The sequence below is a fragment of the Schistocerca cancellata genome, chromosome 4, assembly GCF_023864275.1.
Source record: "Schistocerca cancellata isolate TAMUIC-IGC-003103 chromosome 4, iqSchCanc2.1, whole genome shotgun sequence".
In the NCBI taxonomy this organism is placed as follows: Eukaryota; Metazoa; Arthropoda; class Insecta; order Orthoptera; family Acrididae; genus Schistocerca; species Schistocerca cancellata.
The window spans coordinates 799528240-799547659 of record NC_064629.1 but is presented as its reverse complement, the minus strand read 5'-3'; the positions used below and the strand labels follow the sequence as shown (position 1 = coordinate 799547659).

General features: G+C 45.1%; 1 protein-coding gene across 1 annotated transcript in view; it reads left to right on the top strand.

Annotated features, from left to right (window-relative positions):
- Window positions 1-19420, top strand: part of LOC126184436 (vitellogenin-like) — a 273799-nt gene that overhangs the window by 8653 nt on the left and 245726 nt on the right. Inside the window, exon 2 of the mRNA XM_049926828.1 lies at window positions 15410-15553. Within this exon, the coding sequence (XP_049782785.1) occupies window positions 15410-15553 (144 nt within the window). The remainder of the gene's footprint in view (window positions 1-15409; window positions 15554-19420) is intronic.

Here is a 19420-nt window from a genome sequence, read left to right as displayed (position 1 = left end):
TTACCATTGGCTTCATTATGCAGTACTAACAATTATATCCTAGACTGCTGATGATATGTTTCGTTTCCAACATACGTTGTGCAATAACTGACTTTTGTAAGTGGAGGTGAAAAGCATTTGCGTGGTATTGAAAACAGGTTTTGAAGTTTCTGGTAGTCAGGGAAACTGGGGCACGGTACTCTGTACTCGCCACTGTTGTTGAATTTTTGTGTATTTGATTTTATGTTATAGACGTGTAAGTTTCCTCACTTATTATTAGTTGAGAATGCAACTGTTACTTTTTGTTAAGGGCTAGCAATTTTTTGTGATGTGGGACCTCGGTATTGGATACCGGCAAATATTTTCTCTTCTGAAACTTCCTGGCAGATTAAAACTGTGTGCCGGACCGAGACTCAAACTCAGGACCTTTGCCTTTCGCCTGCAAGTGCTCTACCGACTGAGCTACCCGAGCACGATTCCCGACCCGTCCTCACAGCTTCAATTCTTCCAGTACCTCGTCTCGGTCCGGCACACAGTTTTTATCTGCCAGGAAGTTTCATATCAGCGCACACTCCACTGCAGAGTGAAAATCTCATTTTCTCTTTTTTCCCAATGTGGCCATTTGCTGTGCCTAGCCACTGTTTATGGCAATCCTTTTTATTGTTTCTAGTTCATTCCTGAGGGTTTTCTCTTCTAAATCAAGAGAGTGTACTCTGTGTAGCATGGTCCTAACTGCACTATGTTTCTGTGTGGTGTGATGGCATGATGAGTTGCCCAGTCTGTGTATGTGTGTTTTCTGTGTATGCTGAACGTGTGTTTTGTTGGTGATTGGCGATTTTAAGAGCTAGGAAATTTATGCCTTTGTTGTTCTCATGTTCTAATGTGAATTTTATGTTTTTGTGGAAAGAATTGAGTAATGCTAGTAGTTCTTGAATCTCCTCTTTTGTTCCGTCTAATAGCAGCAAGCTATCATCAACGTATCTCCAGTAATATATTATTTTACTTTTAAGTCTATTGTTTTCTTTAAAGAGCTTACTTTCCAGATGATTGCGAAATGTGTCTGCAAGAGAACTTGATATGCTACTGCCTATGGCAAGATCCTCTTTCTGTTGGTAAACTTTCCCATTAAATGTAAAGTAAATGTGTGACAATATTAACTGCATGTCCTTGACCTCTAATATTTATGCAATTGACAATTTTTATGTTTTAATAAGTTTTCAAAGATTATGTCTATTGTTTCTTGAGGTGGTACATTTGTAGATAGTTTAGTAACATCAAAAGAGGCAAAATTGGCACCTGCAAGAATTTCTATATCTTTAATTGTAGTTGCTAATTCACTTGAGTTCTTAACTGAGTATGACTTATCAAAAGTGTAGTACTGCTTCAGAATTTCATTCAGTAATTGAGAGACTTTGGAGACAATAGCCCTCTATAGAACAATAATGACAATAGTCCTCAACAGGACATGAGATTAACGGGACTTGGGTTGAGCTTTCAGTCTTGGAGCTGTGGGATTCATTAAAATACATGTTTTTGCTTTTTTCTGTGAATAGGAAATTGTATTTATTAACCATTTTCCTGCTTTTGTTTGGATTTTTACAATTAGATCTTGTTTAAGGTCTTTTATGTTGCTTTCAGAAAAGAACGTCAGTGATTTAGTGATGTATTGATAAGAATTGTGGCATTGTTATTATTGAATTTCATGTTTATGCTGTTTACTAGCTTTCTCTCTTGATAAACTGCTTTGGGTGTTTCTTTATGGTTACTTATGCTTTTCTGAATAGTTTTATTTATGCTGTGTGCTAGCACAGTCTGTTCAGTGTTATTTGGGTCAGCTAAATCAGCTGCTTTTTTAGTGTGTATGATGTCGTTTTTTGAGGTTACTGTTACTTAATTTGGGTTTAACATTGTTTTTACCCTTTTCCTGAGCAGATGATGTTCTTTTGCATTGAAAGTGATGTCATTTTATTAATGACTCTTTCATAATACTGTATTTTGTTGGATGATTGGTTGTCCTGTTGATGATGCAGTTTTAGTTGCATGGCTTCTAATTTCTTTTGGTACCTGTGCGAGATTTCAGATTGCGTCTTGTTTACAATATTTTCAACATAATCGTCAGCAGCTTTTAGTTCTAATGTGTGTAGTGTATTAGCTAATTGTAAATATGTGTAATAACAGCACTTAATAATATTTTCTTCCTTCTTTTACTGAGATTTTACTTCTGACTTCATCCACAGTATATCACATTTCCTTTTGGCAATCTGGACTGCAGCAGACTTGCTTTTTGATCTTCACTTTGACAGAAGTAGGACGAAAATCACACGCTAGATATTCATTGGTGGACTTGATACTAGCATTAGCTTGCATAATTTTCATTTTGTACACTGCTTTCAGTGCCTGGCTTGGCAAATTCAGTTCCATATGTTGCAGCTGCAAACGTGATTACATCCAGTACACTGGAAATATGAATTAAAATCCGTCTAGAAAACAATTTGGTAATATTGCATAATGAAGCCAATGGTAAGACGCTAAGCAACTGGAGAAATACCGCCATAAAATCAAAAAACCAGAATCTGTGTTAAATTAACAGACAGATTTAGCAATCGCAGTTATTTCAGTAATTTTAAAGACTTATTCTGAAATTATTCCTTGCATATCTCAATTGCTTAATAATTAGATCTCTGGCACTACGAATAAATTCAACTCTGATCACACCATGCACAACAACATCTGTGAAGTGTTTACAAAAATGTGTATGCAAATGTGCCTCTTGAGTGAAGTGGTATGCATGAACAGGATGGAGAAACCAATATATGATGGTGTTAAAAATTTAAAAACGCTTTTCTTGGTTTATGTGGTAAGTTTACACTATTCCTTTTTTCCACTGTTTCGCCCATATTTTCCGTATTTTAAAAACGAATTCATAAGCTAACATCAAGCCTTTTCATGAATATATTTCACCTCATTCGAGTGCAATAATAAATCATGTATTAAAACATTTTACACGTGATGATGGACCCACAGGGCTCGAAATGCATCATGTATTGAATGAAACACGAAAATTTGTGACTGAAGGCGGTTTTTAATTCACACTTCCAGTGTACTGAGCGCAGTCACGTTTGCAACGGCAAAATATGAACAAAATGTAATTATAGAGTAGCATAATTAAGTGGTTGTGTAAGGAGTGGAACAGTAATAGAGTTGGTCGGTTACGTACTATGTTGCGATGTGTAGTGTGTGAGACTGAGGAAGGAGACGTGGGCTTTGGGATAGGGGTAGCTGGGATGGAGGCCAGGCCATGGGGATAGTGAGGAAAGACAGTGATAGGGTGGAACAGACTATGCGAACTCTGATGTGTTTCACTGGAAATTTAACCATAGCCAAAGCCCCACAGACAAATACTGAACGAAACCAAAATTACACTACGTACAGCCATGCATATAGCGTTCAACATAATTCGAAAATAAAATTCTATCTAGTTTTAGAAGTAGTTACTTCCATTAGTTATTTGATAGTATGCATACGTAGCGATTTAAGATGAAATGACCACGTAGCAGTAATCGCCAATACGGCCAGATAGATTAATTGGAGCAATCCTCTGAAAGTGTAGTTCACCCACGAAGGAAGTGCTGTAGCGCCCGCATCTCGTGGTCGTGCGGTAGCGTTCTCGCTTCCCACGCCCGGGTTCCCGGGTTCGATTCCCGGCGGGGTCAGGGATTTTCTCTGCCTCGTGATGGCTGGGTGTTGTGTGCTGTCCTTAGAATAGTTAGGTTTAAGTAGTTCTAAGTTCTAGGGGACTGATGACCATAGATGTTAAGTCCCATAGTGCTCAGAGCCATTTGAAGTGCTGTAGCTTGTAAAACACTCTTACGATCAGTACTTGTCAGTCTGGGATCAGTTCCAGATAGAATTGATAGAGGAAAGAGGGAAGACAAAACACGAGCAGTGCGTTTCGTTACAGACTCATTTAGCAAGCGCGGCAGCGTCACGGAGAAGCTCATACAACTCTAGTGGCAGACGCTACAAGAGAGGCTGTGTTCATCGTCGTGTGGTTTCCTCGGGTGTACGCTCATAGAAGAGTCAACCAATATATTGATTTCTCGTATGCATACCTCGCTTAAAATTCGTGAAGGCAAAATTAGACAGATTTGAGCTCACAAAGAGGCTTACTAACAATAGTTCTTCCCACGAGCCATTCGCGACTGCAGCGGGAAAGGGGTACGTGACAATGGAACACAGAGGATCCTCTGGCACACCGTGAGGTTGCTTGTGGAGTACAGATGTAGATGCGTGCGTGAGAAAGGAAAAATAGGACAGGTTTAGACATTTTAAGATTGTTAAGCGTCAGGGTAGGTTTCATTGTTTGAGAAGGGCGGTTGTGGAACTTGTGTTGGAAGACAACATGGACGGTGGTATGTATTGGTATAGGCTCAGTAGCAGGCAGGTTTGATAACTAGAGGGTCAGCAATATTAGTGATTTAGTTAATGTCATGGAAAGGATAGGATACAAAGAAATGTAAAAGTGTATGGCGAGGGAAAGGAACTTGATAAGTTGGTAAGGTTTAAAGTAGGAGAGTAAGCGGATTCGTTAAGCGAAAGGCAATGCTTGGCGTTAAACAATTAAGAGGGACTTATAGAAAATGGGTGTTCATTCTCCAGTTTCTTCTGGATGCGACTTCGTGTGGTTGTTTGTTTGTTTGTGTGTGTGTGTGTGTGTGTGTGTGTGTGTGTGTTTTCGATCGCAATAGAGATATCATGTTATTATACCTCACAATACATCAGTCATTCTGAACATTGCCATTTTGATCTGTTCACCACGGACAAACACTCGCCATCAGTTTGTGTTTTGGTGTACTAAATAAGAACAATAAAAATGAAATGATTGCTAGTTGTAGTGGCTACGCTATCCACGTCAAACTGTGTCTTCATGGTGATTGCGAGATAATTTGTCCGTCTTATTTGACTACAGGTGTCAGCATATAACACGATTTAAGCTGATGCCTTCCTTTGAAATTGGGTTAGCATGCTAAGTAATTTGATGCAATTCAGTTAAAAAATCAGATAATTAGTTTGCGTTTAGAAATGTTGCTGCCCACTGAAAGTGTCTTACTCCTTTTTTGAACTAACATGAATATGTCACTGACATGTCTTCAGTGAAAATCCTCCAAAAGCATGTACCTTTTATACCAAATTTTGACTTTTAAATGTAAATTAACGCGATCTAACTGCTCTTTGATCGATATGCTTGGAAGTGGGAAAGACTTTCATAGCGCAATGAGTGAACTAAGAGAAGCTGGAACATGCATTTAAGTGAATGCAACATTAAGATCAACATACTCCATATGCTCCTGATACGATCCGAAAGTATTTCTACATCCTCCTTACAGAGAGGGCTAGCTGAGTACCCGGCCTTGCCTGGGTATGTATTTACTCCGAACTTCTGTTAGTCCATTTCCTCCTTCCCCCGCTCTCTGCCAATCTCCTCCACACCCTCCCCACTCTCTATCCATCTCGTACTGCCCCTCTCTCTTTCGATCTGCTCCACTCCCATTTGTCCATGTGCACTTACCCCCACTGTCCATCAACTCCTTTCCCCCCCTGTCCATCTCATCCTCCCCCTCCATCATCTTCTCATCCCGACGAAGTTCATCTCCTCATTTCTCCTCTCTCCATCCATCTTCTCATCCAACCTCTCTTCGTCAATCTCCTCCTCATCCTTCTCTTCGTCCATCTCCTCATCCCCTCTCTTTGTCCATCTCCTCCTCATTCCTTTTTTTCTCCATCTCCTTCTCTCCCCCTCTCTCAACTCCTCCTCTTTCCTTTCTGTCAATTTCCTCCTCCCTGCCTCTATAAATTCCCTCCTCACCCTTCTCTCTCCATTGTTAAAGTAGTATGGCTATGTGTAGTGAGGATGTAAAACCAGACTATGCATGGTCCAACACCTGTTCCCAGTGAAAATTAATGCCAATGATCACTATGAACATATTCACGATCAGCAGGAATCCTCAAAGTTCTCAGCAACACAGATTTACCTTATACTTGTTGTAAAATGCGTGCAAACAATTGAATAATTGAACATACTTGTGCTGATGGCACCCCATCCTTAAAACGATTCTATGGAAGGCAGAACGATACCATCAACTGCCGCTTTAAGTAAGAATACATGAGCACATGAGAACAGCTCATAAAAACGTAATAATTTTCAGAAATGACTGTGGGATGAAAATAATAAAAGAGAAATTTAGAATAACTATGTGTTATTATCGAACAAACGTACGAAAAATTGCAGCAACAAAGTTAAATTTGTTCTCTAACAGACCACTTGGAGTACAATTCCGCAAAATATTTGAATCAGAGGAGAAAAGGAATCCGACACAATATTAAATTCTCTTAGTTATATTAAGTAAGTAGGACAGTAATCTATGCCATGATCTACATCCATGGATGAACAAATGAAATACTGATATTCAATCTTGGACGTGGTACAAAGCATCTCGCTTTGATCAGCAGATTTAAGCTAGTACGCAAGAATGGTGCCTCTGTAGAGTTGAAAACTCTGCGAATGAAATACACTGGTAAAAAACTGGTGCACTATGAAGGAATTGCCTGAATGGAACGAGAATCGGTAGGTGTGATGTACATGTACAAACACATTACTACAATTCCAGAAAAATTGGATATTTGTTCGAGAAAAAGAGCTTCACAAATTGACCAAGTCAACAACGCGTTGGGCCACCTCTAGCCGTTATGAAAGAAGCTATTCAGCTTGGTATTGAATGATGGAGCTGTAGGATATCCACATGAGGGATGTCGTGCAAAATTCTGTCCAACTGGCGCGTTATATCATCGAAATCCCGAGCTGGTTGGAAGGCCCTGCCCATAATACTCTAAACGTTCTCAACTGGGGAGAGGTTCGGTGACTTTTCTGGCCAAGGTAATTCTCTCCGTATGCGGGCGGCCCTTATTTTGCTGAAATATAAGCCCAGGATGGCTTGTCAAACGGATCCTGCTATGGAAAGAGACCTCAGTTCCCTTCGTTGTCCGGCAGTATGGCTGGTGACATTCAGCTTGGCATCCCACTGATGTCTGCGGTGTCTCCAGGCGGATCTTCGCTGGATATCGGGCTTCTTCACTGAGGGAAGTTCTACTCCAGTTAATGAGATTTACGACCGAATACGTACCTGGAGACGCCCTGGACAGCGACGGGATGCCAACCTGACTGTAGCCCGCCATATGGCCCGACAACTAAGAACGATGGTCAGGGGTGCCATTTCTTTTCATAGAAGGATTCCTGTGGTAGTGGTCCGCGGCACACTTACTGCACAGCAACGATGTTCTACGCCTCGTTTTGATGTCCCTCAAGGCAAGCCACCCAGGGCTTACATTTCAGCATGATATTGCCCACTACGCACGGTGAGAGCTTCTAATGCTTGTCTATGATATCCAACAAAACTACACTCCTGGAAATTGAAATAAGAACACCGTGAATTCATTGTCCCAGGAAGGGGAAACTTTATTGACACATTCCTGGGGTCAGATACATCACATGATCACACTGACAGAACCACAGGCACATAGACACAGGCAACAGAGCATGCACAATGTCGGCACTAGTACAGTGTATATCCACCTTTCGCAGCAATGCAGGCTGCTATTCTCCCATGGAGACGATCGTAGAGATGCTGGATGTAGTCCTGTGGAACGGCTTGCCATGCCATTTCCACCTGGCGCCTCAGTTGGACCAGCGTTCGTGCTCGACGTGCAGACCGCGTGAGACGACGCTTCATCCAGTCCCAAACATGCTCAATGGGGGACAGATCCGGAGATCTTGCTGGCCAGGGTAGTTGACTTACACCTTCTAGAGCACGTTGGGTGGCACGGGATACATGCGGACGTGCATTGTCCTGTTGGAACAGCAAGTTCCCTTGCCGGTCTAAGAATGGTAGAACGATGGGTTCGATGACGGTTTGGATGTACCGTGCACTATTCAGTGTCCCCTCGACGATCACCAGTGGTGTACGGCCAGTGTAGGAGATCGCTCCCCACACCATGATGCCGGGTGTTGGCCCTGTGTGCCTCGGTCGTATGCAGTCCTGATTGTGGCGCTCACCTGCACGGCGCCAAACACGCATACGACCATCATTGGCACCAAGGCAGAAGCGATTCTCATCGCTGAAGACGACACGTCTCCATTCGTCCCTCCATTCACGCCTGTCGCGACACCACTGGAGGCGGGCTGCACGATGTTGGGGCGTGAGCGGAAGACGGCCTAACGGTGTGCGGGACCGTAGCCCAGCTTCATGGAGACGGTTGCGAATGGTCCTCGCCGGTACCCCAGGAGCAACAGTGTCCCTAATTTGCTGGAAAGTGGCGGTGCGGTCCCCTACGGCACTGCGTAGGATCCTACGGTCTTGGCGTGCATCCGTGCGTCGCTGCGGTCCGGTCCCAGGTCGACGGGCACGTGCACCTTCCGCCGACCACTGGCGACAACATCGATGTACTGTGGAGACCTCACGCCCCACGTGTTGAGCAATTCGGCGGTACGTCCACCCGGCCTCCCGCATGCCCACTATACGCCCTCGCTCAAAGTCCGTCAACTGCACATACGGTTCACGTCCACGCTGTCGCGGCATGCTACCAGTGTTAAAGACTGCGATGGAGCTCCGTATGCCACGGCAAACTGGCCGACACTGACGGCGGCGGTGCACAAATGCTGCGCAGCTAGCGCCATTCGACGGCCAACACCGCGGTTCCTGGTGTGTCCGCTGTGCCGTGCGTGTGATCTTTGCTTGTACAGCCCTCTCGCAGTGTCCGGAGCAAGTATGGTGGGTCTGACACACCGGTGTCAATGTGTTCTTTTTTCCATTTCCAGGAGTGTATCAATCAATGGCAAGCCGAATAACTCCTTGCATAAGGACCATAATTGAAGCAAAGCGTTATTGACTTACCCAATTTGTGAAGCTGCTTTGCTTTAATAAATCATCCAATTTTTCTGAAATTGTTGTCATATGTTTGTATATACATGTAAATTACATCTACCGATTTCCGTCTCATTAAGATAATTTCTTCGTGGTGCGTCTTTTTCGTGTCTTAAGATGAATTCCACCAATGTCCGGCTACACGCAATGGTCTCCTGTTTGTTGCAGCATAATAATGGATATCAAAAAATGGTTCAATTGGCTCTGAGCACTATGGCACTTAACATGTGAGGTCATCAGTCCCCTAGAACTTAGAACTACTTAAACCTAACTAACCTGAGGACATCACATACATCCATGCCCGAGGCAGGATTCGAACCTGCGACCGTAACGGTCGCACGGTTCCAGACTGAATCGCCTAGAACCGCTCGACCACAACGGCCGGCTAATGGATATCACAATGATACGTCAGAGGAAGACATAGAATTAGAGCAGACAGCGTCCTCGTGATGCATCAAGTCCCTACAGTCCCAGTAACGCAAGTGAGCCTTTCTTGCAGTCTGCACGGGCACGTTGGCCGAAACTCGACCGCGCTGACACCGGACTGATCGGTGTACCTCGTAAAGCGTAGGGTGTTGATATACGGGGTGACATTTTTTAAACTATATGAAATAAAATCGTCATAACTACTGAAAGGTTTGCGTTAGGCACGATGGGAATTAGTATGGTATGTATGGTTTGGTTTAGTGACGAAGCCCACTTTGTTTTCGATGGGTTCGTCAAAAGGCAAAACGGGCGCATTTAGGGATTGAGAATCCGAATTTCGCGATCTAAAAGTCCCTTCACCTTCAACGGCTGACTGGCTGGAGTGTAATGTCCAGTCACGAAATAATCGGTGCGATATTCCTTGACGGGACGGTGACTACCGAAGGGTACGTCAAGGTTTTGGAAGATGATATATCCCTATTATCCAAAGCTACCCTGTTTTCGACAAGATGTGCTTCATACAAGACGGAGCTCGACCCCATCGAAGCAGCAGAGTGTCTGATGTCCTGGAGGAGCACTCTGGGAAGCGCACTCTGGCTTTGAGGTACTGGCATGGGCCTCCATCGACCGCCATATTCTCCGGATCTGTACACATGCGACTCTTTTTTGTGGGTGTGTATTACAGACAAGGTGTACAGTAAAAACCCCAAAGCCGGCCGCGGTGGCCGAGCGGTTCTAGGCGCTACAGTCTGGAACCGCGTGACCGCTACGGTCGCAGGTTCGAATCCTGCCTCGAGCATGGATGTGTGTGATGTCCTTAGGTTAGTTAGGTTTAAGTAGTTCTAAGTTCTAGGGGACTGATGATCTCAGAAGTTAAGTCCCATAGTGCTCAGAGACATTTGAACCAATAACCCCAAAACCACTGCTGAGCTGAAAATAGCCATTCAGGAGGTCATCGTCAGCATCGATTTTCCGACACTTCAGCGGGTCATGCAGAATTTTGCTATTCGTCTGAGCCACATCATCCCCAATGACAGCAGGCACATCGAACATGTGATAGCCTGAATCAGAATATCTATAGTGACATTTGTATGTTGAATAATTGTGTGCGCTTCGTAGTTTGTAACTAATGTACGTTTTTTGATCACATTGTTCAATAATTATCACCGTGTACTTTCTCTATGAAACCAAAGACTGCGGAATTCGTAACAGACAAGATCCCTGTATAGGTTGTCTTTGCTCCTCTCCAACGAGTAGTAACTCGCGCAAAGATAAATGAACTGAAAGACTTTTCTAGCGGATGGCTTTCGCCACGTACCGCCGAAGAAGTGTGGTACGACACTGAAGGACGGTTTACACTCCTGTGCGGCCATCCAGATTTAGGTTCTCCTTGGTTTTTCTAAATGACTTAATGCTAATGCCGTGATGGTGCTTTTGAAAAAAACACGGCCGATTTTCAGCCCCAAACTTCTCCAATCCGAGCTTGTGGTCCGTCTCTGACGACCTCGTCGTCAAGCCGACGTTAAACGCTGTTCAACCATCTTCCATCTAATATGGGAGCGCTAGGTTTTTTAATGTCTTTTCATTCCCATATCCTGCATTCACGACACTGAGTGTGTACTCAACCGTCTCCCCTGCGTAGTTAGGCACTACAGAACAGCTGGATTGTGTGAACCCACACCAAATAGGGCTACAAACGATACTGAAAGCGTGCAACGAAGGACACCGAAAATTGTCTCAGGTTTGCTTGGCACGCAAGAGAACGTCAAGAAAATGCTGAAAAATCTAAACTAGCAGACACCGAATATCTCATGAAAGCATAAAAAGTGTCAAAATACAGTATTTCTAAATGAATCTAGGAAATACGCTACACCCCATACGCACCGCTCCCGTAGGGTATGAAGACGAGATTGGACTAATTACTGTACACAAGGAGTCATTAAGCGCTCCATACGTGAAAGGAACAATGTTTTGCGGAGTATGAATTTAGATGTGAAGGAGGTCCTCGAATAATAGTCTTGGTAAGAACCAAGGCGTGATGGACAAGGTTGCATTACTTTCAAACACTTGAGAGATCGATGGTAGAACTACTGATTTTATTCATTTGTCTTTTACATAAATGTGGTAATCACACCAAGGAAAGCCCCTCAAGTTACGAAGATATCGCAAAATTTGAATGAAATCCGGAGAACCTTACTAGTTTGATTAAATAAATGTAAATGTCGTGTGACTAGGGCCTACCGTCGGATAGACCGTTCGCCGGGTGCAAGTCTTTCAATTTGATGCAACTTCGGCGACTTACACGTCGATGGGGATGGAATGATGATGATTAGGACACCCCTGAGTGGTGAAAATCTCCGACCCAGCTGGGAGTCGAACCCGGGCCCTTAGGATCGAAATTTTGTCGAGCTGACCACTAAGCTACCGGGGGCGGACACTGGTTTGATTTAAAGTTGTGGATTGGCCATATCTGTATAGCGTGAGGATTTCGTTCTGGACCTGGTTGGTACCTTTACGTCTTCAGAAGATCACACAAACGTGAGAAGGCTGATTTCAAAAGCGTCGCCCTGGCGGCACGTGGAGGCCGTGCCGAGAGGTCACGCGTGATCTGCAGATTGCTGCAGCCTCAGCTACTGCTGAACTAGAGGCCACCGAGGTTATCTCGGACTTCTGCCTTCAGTGATGCTCTCACTGGATCTCCTTGCGTGGGGGCGGAAGCTTAGCACGAGGAGGCAGAATGCTGAGTGCAGGAGCTACGCATATCTCGCTGCCAAATATCGATATTTCCATATGTAAGCCACCTCATGGTGTATGGCGAAGTGTAGTTCTAGTATCACTATCATCCATTTCGTCCCTTTTCCTGTTCCATTCGCGAATGGTAGCTGGTAAGAAACGCTGTCTGTAAGCTCCCGCATGAGCTTTATTTTTTGGTTTTCCTGTCGTGGTCATTTCACGAGATGTGTGTGGAAGAAATTAAGATGTTGGCCTTTCTTCATTGTTCTTTATGTAGAGTGCTGTAGTAGGATCACTTTTCAAACTTTAGCCTGTAGTGGGAGTTTAATATATTTTCTTACTCCATTTTTAAACGCTAGCATTCACTTTTTGTGTGCTGCAGTCATTTTCTGGAGTTATAAAAATTACTCTGGAAAGGTAAGGTTTTCCTGAATGTGCAAAAGTGTTCCGGGTACGACATGGTCGTGAACCTGGAAACGATATTCTGTTGCAATTTAAAACTGTTGCAGTCGATAAAATCCTGATAGTATGAGGTTAATAGCCTATCTATTACATTATTAAACTACTACACACCAGCAATTAGAGACTGAAATCAAATTTGTAAATTTTTTTTGGTAATTTTTGGTAAGTTTCTATGGGACCAAACTGCTGAGGTCATCGGCCGCTAGGCCTACACACTACTTCATCTAACAAAGGACAACACACACGCCCATGCCCATGCCCAAGGGAGGACTCGAACCTCCGACGACGGGCTAGGGGGGGGGGGAGGGGGTGCGAACTGTGGCAGGGAGGCCGAGCGGCTACCCCGCGTGGCATCAATTGTAGTACAAGTATTATCTAAAACCAGTTGCAAGTCTGAGGACGTTGCTGCAGCATAAACGCAACGTAGCGCGACTCAAATGCTGGTGTATAAACACCGACATGTAGGCAAGTGATTAGTATAGCATTCGTATCTTTCCGACGTGCGTGCAGTTAATGCGGAAACATGAACTATGTGACGTTTTTACCACATGCTCCCAAACAGAACCAATGTGCTGTTACTCTTTTCTTGGCTGCAAAAGGTCAAACACCGGTAGACATCCATCGGAGAATGAAGAATGCGCAGGCCCATGGGGCAGCGTGTCTGTCGAAAATCACCGTTGTGGAATCAAGACAGGGTGTGGTACTGCTTCATGATAACGCACATCTCCGTATCGCAAATGTCGTAACGCAGACGTTAGGCCAAATGAAGTACGAGACTGACTAGCACCCGCCCTATAGTCCTGATCTCTGCCCATGCGATTATAGCACCATCGACACCTTAAAAAGGGCCTTGAAGGGTCGACGATTACTATCGGACGAGAAGATGTACAGCAGGCGGTTCGGGACTCCTTCACGCAGCAGAATACGATGTTTTACCGAACGAGTATCTTCGACCCGGTGAGGTGATACGAGACTTCTGTCCATTCAGCAAATATTCACTCATTAAGTCGCTCCCTTTGTCAGAAAAGTCGGAAAACAAGTTTGTTGGTCACTGAAGACCACTCACTCCCGACTTCATTCGCGTAACTCCTTTTTAAGCTGCAGTTCCGCCAGCCAGCGCCCACGACTTCCGTGGTAAGCTCGTGATGGTTGGCGGCTGGCTCCCAATTTCGCGAGCTCCAAAACCACTTCTCAGAATTATTTTGCAAGCAGAAGGTTCGTCCATTTAACATCCAGAGCAAAACGTAGGCACATCAATTGGCTGTCTCGTGCTAACTCTCGCAGTACTTGCTGTAAAGCTCTGCTTCCTCTCAACCCTTTGAGAATTTTCTTTTCCAAAAGGTGTCAAGAAACACCAGCAACCTTGTGAAAATAGGTTGCCCATGGAGACAGAAGGATCGGACCAGACCGCTACAATTTACCTTCAGGCCAGCCAATCATCTCCAAGTCCCCATCCTCCGAAATCGGAAAAACCGATACTGGGGTTCTGCGAGCAACTACCACTAACCGAACGAAGGGGCCACAAACTGGTGTGTTACAACTTCTCTGTAATATTCTATCTTCCAGGACTGTTATCCCGGCAATGTGTACAGAAGTGTTTTGTGAAGTTTGCAAAGTAGGAGAGAGGTACTGTCAGAACTGAAGCTGTTAAAGAGGAAGGAGATTGTATGTCGTGCATTGATAGATCAGTCGTTAAGATCCTTGCTTGCAAAGGCAAGCATCTGGTTTCCAGTCGAATTAATATATAGTCACGGTATACCACTGCATCCATAGTGGATAAGCTTAATACACTCTTATCTGGCAGGAAGTTTCAAAATAGCGCGCATTCCTCTGTAGCGTAAGAGTTCCATTCTCCGCGAAATTTACTTATTCCCTTTATCAAACAGAAGCAAAAATAATGTATCTGTAAATAGATGCGATTCAGACAACCAGTATCCGTAGAACCTTTTTCGTAAGTGAAGTTGTGTAACATGTTTAAAGAAATTGAAATGAAAATCTCTATTTTACTTTCGTAAGCTTTTTGTAAGATGTAGGAATTAAAGATAAACGATTTCAAGGCTACATCTTTATTGTCTGCTTTTGGCTGATGTTCAGATCAACGACTGGGTACATGATTGCTTAGTTCGTAATTGTCACACTGATAACACAAAGGTTGTAGTTTGATCTCCAAGTGGTCCTTAGATTCATGCAGATACTTAACTATGGTAATGCTTTTTTTACATTCAAAAACAAAAAATAAAAATGCGCTGCTCGAGGTCTTGCGGTAGCGTTTTGCTTCCCGCGCACGAGGTCCCGGGTTCAATTCCCGGCGGGGTTAGATATTTTCTCTGCCTCGAGATGACTGAGTGTTGTGTGTTTTTCATCATCAGTGACTCGCAAGTCGCCGAAGTGGCGTCAACTAAAAAGGACTTCCAATACGGCGGCCGAACTCCCCCGCATGGGGCCTCCCGGCCAACAATGCCATGTGATCATTTCATTTTTTATATCCAAAATGCCTAGTTGTAGTTAGGTGTCCTCACGATTGACTTTGTGAAGTTAAGGGCAGACTATCACAAATAGGACTGTGTCTGGTAGCGCAATGTGATTACGAAACCTGCAGACTGATGATTGCTTTATCTTCTTTCTTAAAACTTGTGTATCCTCTATAGTTTCTTGGATGAGGCCTTATGCATGAGTAAGCACCCACTTTCTCTGCTCTTCTCGTCTACTCTCTTGTCCTGTCTTCTAGTTTACCATGGGAGTTATTGAATGAACAGCCACGCCCATACATTGAAGCAGACACCGAGGAGAACACGAGAGGATACTGCAAGTTGTGTGTGGGGTTGTTCCAGATGGAGAACGTGACGTACGCCAAGTCGCACACGCAGGTGGTGAACAGCTGGTGGGACAAACTGCCCGACGTGGCGGACGACGACGCCTACCGCGAGTTGCCGCTCAGCAAGCAGACTACCATCCTCAAGCTGGACGACGGCCTCGTGAGTACCTCTATCCAATTGCTGCGGGAAGGGGCTAGCTAGAAGACACTCGGGAAACTAATGGTTATTGAGATTTGGACCATTCTGACTTCTGTAGCCACCTATTCGTTGACACCACACGAGGTGCTCTGTGATGTTAGCACTCATACCTAAACATCTTTCGGCCCTCCTCAAAGAACCACAAACTCGTGAAAAGACACCTGGCTGCCCTCGGATTTGGTCACAAGCATGGGACACGCGCTCGTGTAATGTTATCAATTGCTGAAAAAAATACCAATGCCTTTAGATGTTTCCACAGTCATAAAGCTAAGGGATTAAGTTCAGTTGAACGGGGAGGTTATGTTACTGGACCTTCCAGACCAATCCACCCCTAACTAATAATCTTTGTTATCACTAATCTTGTTTTGACGCCAGCACAACCTCGACACGATATGTACAGAATTGTTGATGTAGGAGGTAAGTTTAAGTGTAACACGATACGTATAGAATTGCTTATGCAGGAGATAAGTGTAAGTGTCAAGTCTGACAACAGCATCACAGTCAGAGGGCTAAGTACAGAGACAAACACGACCAACAAGAAATGAGCATTGTGCTTGTAAGGCAGACTGAGCCGCTGTGTACTGGCCGTTCTCGACAGAAGTAAATCGACCCATTTCTTTTAGTTTCGACCAGTACTTTCTCCTATAAGGATGTAGTATGCTTTTTTAAACATTTCATATAAAAATGTATAATACATACTTAGTTCACGAGCACATCGGACTGCCCGTAACAATCGTTACATGAAGGCATGAAATGGTAAATTAGTTATCTCTAACTTTAAAAGCCGTAAATTATTATTATCATTTATATTCTGTGTTGTACAAACACAGGATGTACGAAAAAGGTATACCCAAACTTCCAGGGAACATTCCTCACCCGTAGAGGAAAAAAGTATGTTATATGGACATGGGTCCCAAAACGCTTTATCTCCTTGTCAGAGCTCAGTTTCTACTACTCTTCAACACATTAATCATGGGAAAAATAGGAAAAGAACGTATCAATAGAGTATGAAACACTGTCCTAAGTGAAATGTTCAAAATGCCCTCTGTTAGCAAGGATACGTGCATCATCCCGCTGTCGCAATGAATTCCTGTTGGGCTGACGTATCAGTGGGAAATTGTGTACTGTTCCACAGCCCTCCACAAAACGGACACGAAGACTCTGTACATCTTGCACCGGGAGCTTTCAAATACCCCACAAATAAAAGTCTAGTGGGCTTAGATCCGGAGAGCGTGGAGGCCAAGGGATTGGTCCACTTCACCTATCCGTCTGTAACAGACTCTTATTTAGAAGCCTACGAACATTTAAGTCGAAATGAAAAGGAGCTCCATCGTGCATGATGTACATGTTTTGTCGCCGTCTTAGAGGCACACGTTCCAGCAGAACAGGAAGAGTTTTTTGTAAGAAGCATGGTAATTTTCTTCGTTGAGCCTGGGTGGAAGAACACGAGACCCTAACCAACAGTCACCAACAATGAAAATCTTCGTTGATGACGCGATAGCACAATTTCGTGAGGATTATCGACAGCCCATACGTGCTAATCGTGAAAATTTCCCATCTGACCACGTTGAAACGAAGCCTCACCCGTGAACACAACATTTACACTAAAGTGACGGTTGACACATCGTTGAATGAACCACTCACAGAAGGGTACCCGTGCAGGAAAATCAGCCGCTGATAGAGCCTGCACGTGCTGTACATGGTACGGATTTAGCAGTTTCTCTGTAGCACTTCCCAGACAGTCTTGTGGTTAACATTAATTGTTACAGCCAATTGTCTTTCGCTGACACTAGAGTTTTCGTGAACTGCACGAAGAAGTTCCTCCTCCATTTGAGGTGTCTTCGTTCTTCTAAGCTATCCCACCTCCGTAGTCGCGAGCAGTAGACTAAAGCTTCCCGTGCTCCCTAAGACAATCAGTTGCTTCAGACGCTCTCCTGTCGAGGCACCGTCGGTCTGGAAATCTCACCCGATGCAAACGTTCAACGTCACAGCCATTACCATCTGCTAATCGGTACAGTAAATGGGTATCTGCCAGCTCCGCAACTGAGTATACTTCCATTGCATTATATAGTAAACAAATTCCCTGACGTGAACTAAACAGTTGGTCCTACGTGCTTGATACTGGCAGAGCGATGAGCTTGGTCGTATATCCAACAAGCAATTAAGTGCGTCACCTACACTCCTGGAAATTGAAATAAGAACACCGTGAATTCATTGTCCCAGGAAGGGGAAACTTTATTGACACATTCCTGGGGTCGGATACATCACATGATCACACTGACAGAACCACAGGCACATAGACACAGGCAACAGAGCATGCACAATGTCGGCACTAGTGCAGTGTATATCCACCTTTCGCAGCAATGCAGGCTGCTATTCTCCCATGGAGACGATTGTAGAGATGCTGGATGTAGTCCTGTGGAACGGCTTGCCATGCCATTTCCACCTGGCGCCTCAGTTGGACCAGCGTTCGTGCTGGACGTGCAGACCGCGTGAGGCGACGCTTCATCCAGTCCCAAACATGATCAATGGGGGACAGATCCGGAGATCTTGCTGGCCAGGGTAGTTGACTTACACCTTCTAGAGCACGTTGGGTGGCACGGGATACATGCGGACGTGCATTGTCCTGTTGGAACAGCAAGTTCCCTTGCCGGTCTAGGAATGGTAGAACGATGGGTTCGATGACGGTTTGGATGTACCGTGCACTATTCAGTGTCCCCTCGACGATCACCAGTGGTGTACGGCCAGTGTAGGAGATCGCTCCCCACACCATGATGCCGGGTGTTGGCCCTGTGTGCCTCGGTCGTATGCAGTCCTGATTGTGGCGCTCACCTGCATGGCGCCAAACACGCATACGACCATCATTGGCACCAAGGCAGAAGCGACTCTCATCGCTGAAGACGACACGTCTCCATTCGTCCCTCCATTCACGCCTGTCGCGACACCACTGGAGGCGGGCTGCACGATGTTGGGGCGTGAGCGGAAGACGGCCTAACGGTGTGCGGGACCGTAGCCCATCTTCATGGAGACGGTTGCGAATGGTCCTCGCCGATACCCCAGGAGCAACAGTGTCCCTAATTTGCTGGGAAGTGGCGGTGCGGTCCCCTACGGCACTGCGTAGGATCCTACGGTCTTGGCGTGCATCCGTGCGTCGCTGCGGTCCGGTCCCAGGTCGACGGGCACGTGCACCTTCCGCCGACCACTGGCGACAACATCGATGTACTGTGGAGACCTCACGCCCCACGTGTTGAGCAATTCGGCGGTACGTCCACCCGGCCTCCCGCATGCCCACTATACGCCCTCGCTCAAAGTCCGTCAACTGCACATGCGGTTTACGTCCACGCTGTCGCGGCATGCTACCAGTGTTAAAGACTGCGATGGAGCTCCGTATGCCACGGCAAACTGGCTGACACTGACGGCGGCGGATTCACAAATGCTGCGCAGCTAGCGCCATTCGATGGCCAACACCGCGGTTCCTGGTGTGTCCGCTGTGCCGTGCGTGTGATCATTGCTTGTACAGCCCTCTCGCAGTGTCCGGAGCAAGTATGGTGGGTCTGACACACCGGTGTCAATGTGTTCTTTTTTCCATTTCCAGGAGTGTAGTAAACAAATTCCCTGACGTGAACTAAACAGTTGGTCCTACGTGCTTGATATTGGCAGAGCGATGAGCTTGGTCGTATATCCAACAAGCAATTAAGTGAGTCACCTGCAAACATTCCTTCGTTCCATCGGAACAACAATCACTGGCGCTAAGAATTACAGCTTACTGTAAATTCTAACCGAACGTAAGCAAGAGGGTATTTTGAACGTTTCATTTGTGGTGGTACG